Source organism: Diadema setosum, chromosome 19 (genome assembly GCF_964275005.1).
Source record: "Diadema setosum chromosome 19, eeDiaSeto1, whole genome shotgun sequence".
Classification (NCBI taxonomy): domain Eukaryota; kingdom Metazoa; phylum Echinodermata; class Echinoidea; order Diadematoida; family Diadematidae; genus Diadema; species Diadema setosum.
In genome coordinates this window covers 17,285,335-17,300,686 of record NC_092703.1, presented here as the reverse complement: position 1 = coordinate 17,300,686, position 15,352 = coordinate 17,285,335, and the positions used below count along the sequence as shown (strand labels likewise).

The following is a 15,352-nucleotide window of genomic DNA, read 5'->3' as shown; positions in this document are numbered from 1 at the left end:
AAATACCATTAGTAATGTAGTATTAACATTTAATTACTATTCTTATGATATCATCGTCATTATTATCACAGTTGCTATTATTTTAGTCCTCATTCTTTATAATCAGTGATATTAAAATCATAATCTTTGTTATTATAGGTGTTTTTGTTATTATAGGTTTCTTTTCATTCATTGTGTTTGCATTTGCTGAACAGGGCTTCATGGAAGGCCCTTCATTCCGGTAATTGGTATAGCCATGTTTAATAACAAATATAAGTAAATTGATAATTACATGAATGATTAAAGATAAATAGATAAAACTTTCAAGCTTTGGTGAAATCATATTTATTAGTTATCGGTAGAGGTTTACGACAGGAGTTGGATGGCAGTATTCCCTTTCACCTGCCGAAAAGTCAGCAAGCCTATATGCCGCGGTTACACACAGTCGGTCGGGAAGCACGCTTGGCATTACTCAACATCCATGAATAGAGTGTCACATGACCACCTCTCATCCGCTACCCGATTAGACGACTCAAAATATCTCGTTTGGGATGGAATTTGAGAGGGTGAACTAAAAATTACAAAATGTTATTTTTTGTTCATTTCTGCTCTCTGGGAGCAAGGATCTTATCAGCCTTCAAGTTTCCTCCCTGAAGGAAATCTCAGAGAGTTTCATTCACCTTGACAACCAGGTTACCATGAAACTAATCTGGGAGAAAAAAAAATAACAAGAAAATGGGAAAAGAGGACATGCTATTAAATTCTGCATTCGTTAGACATTACAAGAATGAAAAAGGCTGAACAGACATAAAGTGTATGACGGAGTAATCATAGTGAGAGAAGTATCGAAGAGTTCGATGATGGAAATCTAAAGGAAGCAAGCAATAGACAGAGGGAGCAAGCAATAGAGGGTTGATGTAGAGCTGAATTTTCGAATTCCTCATCTTTATTATCCGGCGATGAATTAGTATTCGACTATTGTCACACTTCAATTCAGATTGCCTTATGAATAATATATATGGAATGGTGAGGATAAAGAAGACTCGTCTTGTTTAAAGTCATTCAGTGGAGATATGGATGTGTTCATCAAGGCATTCTCAAATTAGATTATCATGATGTAAACAAAAACAACAACAGGAACATCAGTGCAGATTGCTTGTCTTGTAAAAGCCGATAAAGACTGAAACAGAGGTCATAAGATGAGAGAAGGAAGAAAATCCACAGGAAACTTGTATAATTTCTTTTCATTTGGTTTATTTCATTTCCAGCGAAAATGTAATTAAATGTAATAAAGCGTTGAATACATATAATGACACAAAATCAGTACAACAACGTAATCAAGGAATATACTCTGAACTGAAATACATTTGTACGATAAATACCGAATATAAGTTGTTGGAAATGGGAGGGTCCTGCAAAATGCAGGGCTTGTAATTTGCAGTAACCTCATTAAAAAAAAAAGAGAGAAAATGATTACCTGTTACAATTCCACAGTAATTTTGTTCATTAAGACAGTAGAGCAGTGAGACCAAACGAGATTCGACATCCTAAGCTGTATGGCATAATGTGCTTGATGATATTTGCAGCAGCATTTCATTGCATTTTAGGCATATTGATGGGCAACATAGCTGTGCGATATGTTTTGTGTTACTTTGTAGTAGGCCTATGTTCTTTGAAAAATGTCCTGTATAGATCTACAGCTTTATATCGGTATACCAATGTTTGATCGACCCTTGTTCATTGTGTATCCAGTTGTTTGATTGTCTTGGCGAGGACTAGGTATTCAACTGCAACAATTACTTTAAATGTGTCACAAATAATGGCGAACCGCAAATAATATGTGCTTGTTGTAGCCTTTGTGCACTCCACGGCAGCACTATTTATACTGAGTTGTAGCCGACTGGTCATTCATAAAAATTATTCGCTGACGACGTCATACATTGGCCGTTTCGCGGAAGAGCGGAGGGCGCGGCCTACTTTAAGCTCCGCCCACTGCGTGCTATTGCGTGCATGCTGTGTGTGAGAGTTCATTCACATTCACGCGTGTGACTCATTTATTCAAAACAACGATCCCTCTGTCTCTCCTCCACATGTTCACGACATGCATGTATTCACTTTGATCGCAGCGCCTCGTAGCAAATCGTGTTTTCATGCTCGCGACGTACCGATAGCTATCCATCGTACTACTGTCTCTCTCCTAGCCCCAGCGGCAGTATTATGCAGGCCAGTTTTCTGATGTCCTCGTATTTTGCTGGCTTTTATAAATCTTCGACTATCGCCTCCTACCCCTCATTCTTCGTGTAAATTTTTGGGGAAGCGCGTGAACTAGTAACCACAAATCGGTGCCTCACTTGCCACAACTAGTGAAGCCGCGTTCTCGTTGCAATTAACTGTTTTATTTTTGATCTCTCCAGTGCTCGCGAGTACATTCGAAGTGCTTTGCTCGGGTCTTTTCAACAACGTTCTCCTCTACCAAAACGTGTGGAACTTTGCCACCGCTTTGCGGTTTTGAGGTGTGGTTTCTGTACCCATTGAGCATCGCCTGGCCCAGTCGGGGCTTCCGACGAGAAGTCGCTCTCTTCTCAAATTGTTTTCCCGCCCTTTTATCTTGGAACCAACCACCACTCGCGTGGTAGAAACCCCACTCCGCCTCAATGCATATTACTGAAGTTGATCATCTCCTCTCGTCTGCCGCTCCCTTGGCCAACTCGTTATCCAAGGACAAAGTACGGAGGAACAACATCCATACCAACCATTACAAGATGGCCGAAGGGGGCCAAAGGAGCAAGTCCATGTTCAAAGGAGCAGAGCGGTCTCTTGTGGACGCTTTATCGGAGTATGACGGCGAACTGATCAAGACTGAGAGCCCAAATTTCGCGTGCTCTGTCCTGCCGTCGCACTGGCGGTGCAATAAGAGCCTACCCGTGGCTTTCAAAGTTGTGTCTTTGGGTGAAACGAAAGACGGGACATTGGTTACCATCGCAGCGGGAAATGACGAGAATTATTGCGCCGAATTGAAAAACAACACAGCGGTCATGAAGAACCAAGTGGCTCGATTCAATGACCTCCGTTTTGTTGGCAGGTCGGGTCGTGGTAAGTGACAAAATATTGTGTATATATTTGATCATCACACGATATACGATCAGCCTAGGTTTGTTGAACCTGTTCTACCACAGCATGTGCGGCGGCGTGAAAACTTGTGGCCGCACCGAAACCATCGCGATTGCATTCTTCTATTCCCGTACTCGGCTCACTCACGTCACCCGTCGTGGCCGTGGTTTGCCTACCCGGCATGTTTCCACTTCTTTTGTTTCTGTTATTGTTCTCCTCTCATATTCACTTTATTATTTGTGATATTTGTTTTCAATTATTTTGTTTCTTGTAGTAACAACAGTGATTACAAAGTAAGGCTTGGTATTTTAACACTGACTTAACAACAATAATAACGGGCGATAAAAGAAATAGTTGCAATATCTAACGTGGGCTGGCGCCTGTTCCGCCACATGAAAGGCGATAGGAGGCCGAGATCTCCGCGCACAGCTGCGCTGAAGTCTGTACGGGAACCAAATTTTTCGCCCACGCATTAAAACTTTGCGAAAAGTTTACTCCAAATGTCATGCTCGATTAGTGACTCAAACACTATAGGTTGATAGAAGATGACATCATGCTTAGTCTGAGAAGGTAATAGATTTTCCATGAATCAAAATTGTGATTTTTAATGGAAGCAAAAGTGGAGGAGGGTGGTTTCGTCGCGTTCGTGGGCTCTTCGTTGTTTCCGCGGACCTCTACACGCCTAGAGTTCCGGGGCCGCGTGCGTCGACTGTAGGCTGCTTGTTCCCACGCGTGGTGCAATCCTATGCATAGTCAACCGTCTGTCTTCATGTATATCAAATCAACTAGACACTAGCGTATTGATCAGTTTGTTGATGTTATATAATTTCGAAAATTATGTGATTTGTCAGTTTAAGTATGAGCAGGGATACATAGCTTAAATTCTATTGTAAAATATACCTAATGGTGAAAGAAAACAACTTCAGTTGCCTATTTCAACACTGATTCTATTTATATGTTTCAGTTTTGTCTGTCTCAGTGTGTCTGGCTTTCTTCCTTCTGAATGTAGGCCTATATCTTCCCTGTACATTGGTCTATCAGTACTCTATCTCAAAATAAAAAGATAAAAAAAGAAATGCTTTTGTTATCCCCTATTTTCTATAGGCCTAAATTTTCAGGATCTGTGTAGCCAGTAGGACAGTAACCTGTTAGTATTTTTCTATTTCTCTGTATTGATTATACAAATTTTGGTACACTTTTGTATATCTCGAGCATATTAAATATCTTTATTCTTCTTTGTTCTATTTGAAGACAATGTTTGAATATTGTTTTCAGCTTCTTTTGCAACAACTGTATAAAGTCAAGATTGCATAGCTTTCTCAGAGAAATGAGAAATTGAGATAATATTAAAGTCATGAATCCAACTGCCACACATGGATGTTTCCTATATACATACATACGTACAATGTGTACTTTTTTTTTTGACTTCTCTCTTTCCTCTTTGTTCATACTTGTAAGAGAAAATTCCCTTGGAGGAAATTATTACTTCACTTCTGAATACAGTGTTACAGGTACTATGTATTTATCAATATTTGTAAAATTAATTTGCAAAGCATGTACATGCAAAGAGTAATGTTAGTTTCTATCTACTATCTTTAAGAGTTTATACAATGAATGTAGAGCTGCAAGGCAAGTTAAGAACAGTTGGCTTTCTTGAATATGAAAGAGGGGATTGCTCCATGAAAAAAGAAGAAGAATACGATATGATGCCCGAGTTACAGCGTCAGAAGTTACAATGGTATGATGACATTATAAACATTGGAAACAGATTATACACTAGACACTTTTTATCGAAGAGTATTCCTGTGAATTGAAATATTTTGAAATTTGATGAGAAATTCAATACAAAATGTATATATGCCCGAGCTGAAATTGGGAAAAACAGATGATACAGAATTTCTTCAAAAATTTGGTTAGATATATCTATGTACATGTAAATATACATTGGAGCATTATCGTAAGCATATTTTAATGGCATTATCAGTGGGTTTTTGTTATTATACACGAAAGGGAAACTGGAGACGGGATGACAATGTAAACATGATTTTAGGTTGCATTCTCTTCCTTTTTTTTTTTAATGATAATCAGGATGCATACAGCATAATTTTTTTTTTTTTATATCACCTTTCATTCATCACTGGAGGTTTGACTATGAGATCGCTGAAGATATGTGCATAGTGTACACTGTATGTGCTCCTTAGATAGCGTAATCCTTTGACATTATTTTGCTTGCTTTACCCTACTTGTAAATGTGCATTTAAGAAAAACAATTTGTAAGAGGGAACTAAAAATTGCAAAAATATGCAGGGAATCATAATGCCTAGCCTGGCCTTGTCTTTTATTAAGATTATTCAAATATGTGAGTATTGCAAACCTGCACATATAGATTTGAACATCTACTAGTGTCGCAAAAGTTACAGGCTTTAACAATATGATCTCTTTTTAGTTGTTGTTGTTTGTTTGCAAAATATTGTAGACTAAATTATTCACCAGGAACATTTTTGTAATTTCCTTGACAATCTATCTGTTCACACTCATTAACCCCAGAGTGAACTCGGCAACCTTGAAAGAGAAAATGAGCAGTTCCACTAAAATTAGCCCATTTTAATGCAACTCAAAGAAACACGGGCATTAACGCCCAGACGAAGGGGATTAGGTCCCACAATTTGTGCGCAAGTCTTGCGATGATACAATGATTATTGAACCTGACAGGTCTGAATCTCCTGGAGGGCTGAGCCTTCAACAGAGCATAGGAGCAAGGGCTGTGACAGATACTGGCTCTTGTCGACAATGCTTCAAGTAACAATAGATGTGGCTTAGTGTTAGATGAGTACAAGTAACCTTGATGGCGTGAGTGTTGGATGATACAATGTATGAACAAGAATGTCTAGTATACCTTTTGAAATGGATTACTAGTTTTTTGAGGGGATGAATCTTACCTTTTAAAGTATTTTATAGAGAAGGTAGGTAAGTTGTATGTATAAGTAAGACACTTGTTTTAAGTTGTCTGAATGCTCACATGATCAAGTCATCAACGATTTGCAAACCCTTGATATGCAGGACTTTTTGGATACATATGTACGTACATCAGTTTCAAGACATCCCATGTATAATTTCAACTTGGAGAACTGTGCAGTAGATATGCACTTCAGCAAGTAGAAATGTCTGTTTAACACATCCTTATTCTTTGTCAATGTTCATATCCTTCATGAAAGTGGAAATTCACTTCTACCTTCTCCATTAATATTTCATCACAGTGGTACGCAAAAGAGTCACAACATCAAAAGTCATTTCATGAACTCTCATTTCAGTGAGCTGATTCTGAACCTTGATTCCTTCCACTTCCATTGTGGGTGTGAGATTCCATTTAATGATATATCATCCGTGGAGACATTGCGACACTGGCGCATTTTGGCATCAATAAAAAAAGAATACAGTTGTTTGAATAAGGCATATGAAAGGATCGTTGAATTTGCTAACCGGACGTAAAATTGAATAGGCTCACAAGGGCACAGTCCCGAAATGCACTGATGCCAGCAGAGTACAATGCCCTGTATGCATTTTACGAAAGCATGTCGCCATTGTTATGCAAGTAAGCGACAAAGAATGCATAAGCTGTGTGTATAGGGTTTCAAGAGAGACTGAAGTACTACAGCTGTACCAGAGAACAGTAGAAATACGGTTGAAAATGCACTACTGGTAACTTTTACAATATCTGTAGGTCTGTAAATGGACAACAGTAGCAACATAGTGTCACCAATATCATCACCCTTTGCCAGTATGAACACATTGATTCTAGATGTACATTCTGTATGTTTTTGATGGCATTAATATACATTGTAAATTCTCTCAGGAAAGTTAGGTAGGAAGCGCATATTTCTTCTCTTTGGTGTACATACAAGAGGGAAAATGTGATATCACTGCAGATCATTTTCAGATCAAAATTCAGAGTCTTGGTAGTAAATGTTGATTTTTTTTTTCAAAACTTAGACATGTTTGTATTTAATGTATGCTAGCAATTTGCTTGAGACTAAGTTGGTATTTGCATTGAGTATTTTGTCAGTTATGGGATTTATTCATTCCAACACTTGTAATTTGGAAGGGGGAAAAGCTAATTTAAGATGAATGAGTTGATTGGGAGGAAAGGTGTTAAAGTAACTGTTAACAGTATCTTTTTGAAGACCTGCTCTAGAACTGCTGATGGATTATGACCTTGGCTTTCCCTCAGGAAGTTCTCGTTTCACACACTCAACATGTACAGCTTGTATGTACCAGACTGCTGAGCCCAGCATGCAACTGTTCATGTGACATGAATTGGCCAATAGAGCCAGGTTTGAGAAGCTATTGTGAGGAAATGTGTGCCACAGAAGGATGCATTAATGTTACAGATTTATGTGCATGCATGAACAGTGTGGTTTCCATTTGAAAGCATTGCTGGGAACTTGAGACAACACAAATTTTAAGTGAGGAAAGCGCAGGGAAAGGACACAGGCACATTGGTTTAATGGTTGATAAACTATTAACAGAGATTTATAAGACTGTCAAAGTGACCATCATAAACCTGGTAGGTAAAAGACAGGCTTTGCTGTGCTGGATATTGAGAGAGTTAGGGACAAAAAGAAAAAGAGAGTATGTCTCTGCTATCACATGCCTGCGAATGCTTCACCCCCCCCCCCCCCCCCCTTTACGCCAGTCCAATGTTGGCAACTTGATTACCCAGTTGGCATAGGCCTACGATTGATTACGGATGCACTAATCTCTTATTCCTGGAAAACAAAAGCATCACGAGTTGAGAGGGGAAAAGTGCTGACTCCTTAACGCTTTTTCTTTTATAATATTGTAATCAAATAAAAAGAGATCATCAAGTTTGCAAGAGTAGCGTGCGCTTAAAGATGATATTATTTCAACATAAGTCTTAATGATTATATGGACTGGACTAATTTGGAAGTGGGAAGGATTTTCAGGCAAAGATACAAAGCATACAATTCTCATATTGATTCTTTATTCTAGCTGTTGGTGGTCAGTCATTGGAAAAGGACAGTGCAGTAGTCTTTGTCACAAAATGTTTGTTTTGTGTGTGTGTTTTTTTTTACCAAGTCACCTACCTCATTCATTCTGTGCTGTTTTGTTTGGTTTTACCAAGTTACCTACCCCATTCTTTCTGTGCTGTTCATATTGATCTTATTATTATAACAGCATATTTCCTAGCGATATAGAAGTGAGGTAATACTTATTTGAAGTAGTTGTACTATCCAGGGTGGTATAACATGAGAAGCGGTACAATACATTTCACAGCACATTCTTATGATAAGGCTGAAGAGTGCAGAACTTGAGTGATCAAGCTTGATGGGTAAAGAAACAAGCAGCTATTCTCCTGAAGAAGTTGGCCAAGGACAGAGGGGACAAAAGGTGTTCTTACCAAGAAGCAGCCACCCACAAAGCTTAGCATTGGATTACGTCAGGCCCTTTCAAAGGATATTGATTACCTATTAAGGGCACGACCTTTCATTGTCTGCCCTTGTAAAAAGGGCCTCGTTTCTGATCCTATTGTGCCTTTTATTTTGATGTCTCTTTGGGTATCCTTTTGTCCCTCACCACCAGGTGACTGCTCAGGTTAGGCTGTGTTCGATAGAGATGGAGAACATTGAAGTATGTATCTGAACTTCTAGTATCTTACCCCTTGTGTACATGGATCAACCTCCAATATGTTTTTACTGTTAATATAACCATAAAACACAGTCCCTTCGGAATTGAAAAAAAAACAAAAACAACAACAACAACAAAACAAACAGCGGCCATCTGCAGAACCAGGGAGGTGCTCCCTGGCGGAACCAAAGCAGTCATGTGACAGATATGGTGAATCAATTATGTAATTACTCAACGATAAATATTGTTTGAAAGTATGGAACACAGATAGATCTTTTCTATTCTTTCCATCATGAAATATAACTTTTCAGGTCAAAAAGATTCACTTCTAGTTTATAGACAATATCACAGATAAGTATGAAGAGGGAGTATACAAGGTACAACTGTACATGGCATATCACATCACCAATATTGTTTTTTACTTTCGATGACCAGTATAAAGGTGTCCCTTTTCTGCCAGGAGTTAAGCTAAATGTAGAAACAACCCAGTAAACTTTCATTGATTATCTTAGTTTAAATGGATTTAACAAGATATGTTGAATTGATTTAACAAAGTGATATCAGTATTTTGCATGTTGAATATGCAGGCTGCAATATAATGGGCAGAGTGGGCTGAGTTTCATTAAATATTGACACCTCCATTGATGTGAGCCATGCCAAATATGGAGAAGGTTTCAAGGCCTTAAATATCTCTAGTCCTCCTGTGGTTTGTTTACAGTTTTCAACTCTAGTAACCAACCATAATGCAGTCATGGGCTACTTTTCTCTCCCACAACAACCCCAAAGCCACTACCACCACCACCAAGACCACCAACACCTCTTCAAATTGTAGTCATGACAACCACACCAACTCCTTAACAATCCTTGATTTGTGCTGCTATTATATCCGATCAATCTTTTTTTTTTTCATATCATAAGCAGTAACATTCTTTGCTCTTCTACAATTTGACAAATACCAGTACATCAAATAGTCACGATTATTGGTGAAGGTGCTTTAAACTCGTTTGTTTGCTTTTTGAATAGAATTTAAATATTTAAACTTTGATTTATGAAATGAAGTATCCAGAGCGATCTTGGATGAATTCATAAACTAAACTTTGTTTGATTAACTGCAGTATTTGGGGTGATCATGTGGAGTAAATGCCCGATGATGCGAATCTATTTAACAACCCTTCATGCATGTGATTTATGAGAGCGATTCAAATTGTTCTAAGTTATGCCACACTGTGTCGACAAAGCTGCAAACCCTGTGTGCTTTCTTGCATATTCTCGGTATCCATGACAACAGCACTTTATTTCTCCCATAACCCAGGAGCTGCATTTGACTAACTGATGCTTTCTCTGTATCCAACACTCAGGCATACATTTCATGAGTCTGCACTTTGCATCAAGTGTTTCTGACCAAAGCAGTGCAAACACTCGAACATCCACTCTGTGATAACTGTTCTACTATTCTTTTTCATTTGCAGTGTCCTGAATAATATTCTCGCCACAGCATTTCTTGCATTTCAGCATGTGAAAACATGCTATCAACAGTGCAATAGAAGTATTTTTGGATACCGCAGAATATTTTAGGTGAAAAAAAAAGTCTAAAAAAAAAAGAAACTCATCATCAAGAGTTGTGTTTTGCATCACATAAGTGGTAGCTATACATTGTAGGAATCACATTAATAATGCTTCATTTCACATACAAGATCATTAAAGATATACAAGTATATTGAAGATCTGTGTACCAAAAGGGAGAGTTTCAGTGCTAAGAGGTAGATTGACACGGACTTGGTCAGAATCAGAGTTATTAGGCAGCTTTTGTGCCTTGTCAGTTGTATTGCAACTTGTCAATTAGCAACAAACAGATCAATGTTTATGAATGTAAAGAGCGCACACCATATACAGAAATAACTGCATTAGGCTGACACATGTTGATTCAAATTTAATTCTCATTTTGAAATCATTTGTCAGTGGTGGAGGGACCAGACTGTGGTATGAGTAATCTGGAAAGAACTGAAGAACTCCTGACAGACGGTGCACCCAAATTGCATCAGCTCATGGACTGCGGCTGTTTGCACAGACTTGCTGAACTGTTATCTTTTGCTCAAAGTGCTAATAGAGTGAAGTGATAAAGAATTGATATGAGTGTTGGTAATAACTCTCCCTACTCCAGCCCACATCCATATCTAATAATGCAATATGCCTGGACTGTTTTGTGTTTATTGATTTCTGTATGTCCCTCATGTGTATTTAATAAATAAGACAGATTTGTTTTCCCCCGAGGGAAGAGAGAAAGTGAGCCCATTTTGCTGGATACTTTTGCACTGGGACTCAAAGCTAGAGATAAGGAGAAATTCTCTAATCATTTGAAACTGGAAGAAAAATCATTTATCATTTTGCATGTATGATATTTTTTTTACATTTTTTTTTTTCTGGGCTCAGGTGTTGTCAGGTTGTAGGTGTAGTGATCACCATGTCTTCTAAATTACAAAAGCATCATTAAATGTGACTGAGAGATGTATTTGCTACTTTTTCTCCCTAATCATCCTGCAGGAAAAAGTTTCACCCTCTCCATCTTCATCTACACGAATCCGCCTCAGATCGCCACCTACAACCGTGCAATAAAAGTGACTGTTGATGGACCTCGGGAGCCAAGGAGTAAGTATATCAATGTAGCTTCCCACAAATATTGCAGTGAAATTAACATTCTTGAGTGTAGCATAGCTCTCTTAGCATGTCTAACAATATCACTGTTCTTTGTCGTTAAGTATTAATAGAGATGGTTACATTTCCACATTTCAGTTCAGGAATGCAGATAACATCCTGGTGTGTTTCTGAAGGGTTTCCATAGACTTTAATCAACAGAAGCGCTGACTTCTCTTTTGAGAAATACTAATATGGAAAGTCATCATGCACATCCTGAATGGAAGACAAAGTACACATTAAAATTGCTCTTAAACACTTAAAAGTCATAACCAGTCACTTTAAATGCGATAAGAGTCTGCAGTATTGACAGTGTGTCACATCTAACAGCAGCAGTGTAAACTTGAGAAGGCAAAAAAGTCAAACTTTTAGTGGTAACTAGGCTCAGTCGTAATGACTTTCACTTTCGCAGCATTGTCTGTGTTACGTTTGTAGCTAAACAAATATACACTCGGTATCTTTTATTTTTTTACAAGTCCTGCAGCTATGCTTGAGGCCATATGAAAGGGTTAACTTTCAGTTTTGGTAGCTGATAATGCCTTCTTTCTTTCTTTCTTTCTTTCTTTCTTTCTTTCTCTCCTTTCTATGTACTCTTTTCTTTTTTCAGCCTGATTTCTCCCCTCTTTTTATCTTTCTGAGCCTGATCTCATATCTCATTACATCTTTTTATTTCTATTCGTGCCATCTCATATTTCTTCAGTCACATATCATCAAGTGTAACAGAACTTGTAGTATCGTAGCAGTAGTGGTGTAGTCATCAGAGTGCTGGACAAGACTTCTTTGATTAGACCAGGAAGGAAAAAGTTTTTTTTCCATTAATATATAATTGGCATTTATGATCATTATGTGTCGATAACACATTGAAGCTGTATAACAGCACAGGCAAATTATTAATGGTATCAAAATCAGCAGGGACTTATGTATAATGGCTTAAAATGAGCTTTATAGAAGAGCTGTATGTCAGAATTCGTCACTCTCTAGTTCTCTGTATCTAATGAGCCATTTTGCTCTGTAGCAAGTCCTAATGTCTTGATGATTATCTGGTTGAAAAGGGCACTGACCATTGCGGAATGCATGACTTGGAGGATCAACCCCCCCCCCCCCCCTCCCCTTTGCCCCCTCCACGTTACAGTGAACCCACCAGTGTACAGGTCCTTTTAAAACTTCAGCTGGCTATTCAGTCTTTTCATTCTGGAGTTCTCTGAATCTCTCAATTGACATGTTTCTACAATGAATCCACTGGGTTGGTAGGATTAGCCACTATTGACATGGTATAGATGAGTCAGTAGGTATGCATGTCTGTTTTCAGGTGCTTCAAAGAGGATAACCTTGTGAGATACCAACTGGTATTGATTAGACAAAGACTAAGTTTTCTGGCAGGGTGATCTTCTGGAAAAGCTTATGATTGATAAAGAGAAGACCTCTCTTCTGAACATTTTTGTTATCTTTCCTGGCTTTGTCAAACTTCACAGAACAGTATACAGTTTTAAATTCCAGGCATTCCTGACACATGGACATACTATTTCAGATGTGCACGTTCCTTCCTTTGCCATTAAGGTTTGCATGGGCGGAAGTTAGCAGCTCCATTGAAAGTCATAACTTATCTTATTAGGTGATCCGAGTATCCTCTCGGATCACCTTCTGTTTTTTGTACGGATTCTTTCTTCTTCTTCTTCTTTTTCTTCTTTCTCCCCAAAAGTTGTGCATCGATTAGCTCAGAAAGTCCTCGTCCTATCAATTTCAAACTTATACCATATATGTATCGTCTCCCAAAGACGGCAATCGAACTAAAATCAAAGTGATCAGTCGACCGTGACGTCACTATGACGTCATTATATGAAAACACATTCTCAATCATATCTCATTAATGGAATGGAATTTTTCAATGAAATTTACGTCACATATATTTCAAGTCAAGCGCATTCTATTCATATTCTCAAAATTCATGTATACCTTAAAACGTGCGCGTACGCGCGCGTTGAAATATTTGTATGCTCAAATCGAGCTCAAATTTTTTTTGCACACGTTTCAGACCATTTGAAGCATTTTTTGAAAAATTGAAAAAATTTTACGGACGCGTACGCGCGCGCGCATATACGCACGCACAGCTCATATGCAATGAAAATTTCCCGTTTTTTCACACTTATCGCCTGCCTGAAATGTCAGGGAATATGTCTACCAAGTTTCAAGTCAATCCGACTCAATATGACGTCATAAGGGCCCGTCAAAGTTGAAATTCCGCGCGCGCGTCAATGGCGATATACAGTGCAACAATGCCAAAAAACTGCCAATTTTAAATCCGATTTTACTCGTCAGGATGGACGGTGACCCCCCATTTTCTTTACATATTCTGAAAGCTGATGAGTTGTACATGTCATTTCATGGGTCGGCGATGCTGGAAAAATGATTAAAAGATATCAAATTTCTTAATAAAGTAAAAAGAGCAAATTTTCAAAATGACGTCATCAAATTACAAGTTCACTCGAGCGTATCTCACTTATCCTTTGCCAATTTTCACCCAGATTTCAGTATGTTGCAGCTTACTAAATGCTCTTTCATTAATATAATAACAACATTTTGATTAGATGACTGCATCACCTCGTAATATTGGATTGAAAGTAATCTTGTCAAATTTGACCAGTTTACGTGTTATCTTAATGGGAGTGCAGTTTTTCTGGAAATGAAAATTGACATGACTATCTTTTTCGAGCACTAGCTCACCTATGCTTCGGTGAATTTCTCTAAGATTTTAATATGTTGTAGCTGAGACTTTGGGCTATCTTAAGTGTGCCCTTCATTTTTTCATACGGTATCGGGATCACGTCCAAAAACTTGGTTGAAATCAAAGCCTATCTTCGATGTATTTTCATATTTCTTTCTTTTTCCAACTTTCTTTGCAATAACTTAAGAAAAACATACTCTATCACCACCATATTTTACACATGTTTAGTTCATGTCACGTACATTATTTCATAAAATAACAACTACTTGATCAGACGCCATCTTGGGTATGTAAATTAGGGTCAAAGGTCATAAATGTTTCATCCTGTATCTTGGTGAATACATGTTCTATCTTCCCCATATTTTGCACACGTAAAGACCGTGTTACAAGGATCATTTCACAAAATAACCACTTTTTGCTCAGATGCCATCTTGTCTGTGCAGATCGGGGTCAAAGGTCATATGTACTTTTTTCTTTATCTTCGTTATGACGTGTTATCTCTATGGGAGGGAATTTTTCTAGATGTGAAAATTGACATGATTGTCTTTATCGAGCACTAGCTCACTTACCCTTCGGTGAATTTCTCCCAGATTTTAATATGTTGTAGCTGAGACTTTGCGCTATCGTACGTGTTCCCTTTGTTTTTCATATGGTGTCGGGATCACGTCCAAAAACGTGGTTGAAATTAAAGCTTATCTTCGATGTATTTTCATATTTCTTTCTTTTTCCAATTTTCTTTGCAATAACTCAAGAAAAACAGCCCCTATCAACCCCATATTTTGCACATGTTTAGTTAATGTTACGTACATTATTTCATAAAATAACAACTACTTGATCAGACACCATCTTGGGTATGTAAATTAGGGTCAAAGGTCATAAATGTTTCATCCTGTATCTTGGTGAATATATGTCTTATCTTTCCCATATTTTGCACACGCAAAGACCATGTTACAAGAATCATTTCACAAAATAACCACTTTTTGCTCAGATGCCATCTTGGGGTGCAAAGTGGGGTCAAAGGTCAAATATACTTCATTCTGCATCTTTGATAGTGTATACGGAATTCGGTACCCAAGATGGCAGGTCTGACTCCCTTTTCAAAATGAGAATCCAAACATCACACGACCAATGTCCTTAATCTCAGGTAAAAACTCGAATCATTGATTTGAAAAAAATCGGATCACCTAATTTGTCAGTCTTGAC

General features: G+C 38.1%; 1 protein-coding gene across 1 annotated transcript in view; it reads left to right on the top strand.

Moving 5' to 3' along the window:
- The first annotated feature begins 2,059 nt into the window (after positions 1-2,059).
- The window catches only part of LOC140242312 (uncharacterized), a 55,177-nt gene continuing 41,884 nt past the window's right edge, over positions 2,060-15,352 (top strand). The window contains exons 1-2 of the mRNA XM_072322052.1: positions 2,060-3,072; positions 11,278-11,382. Coding sequence (XP_072178153.1) covers positions 2,634-3,072; positions 11,278-11,382 — 544 coding nt within the window. The 5' untranslated portion in view covers positions 2,060-2,633. The remainder of the gene's footprint in view (positions 3,073-11,277; positions 11,383-15,352) is intronic.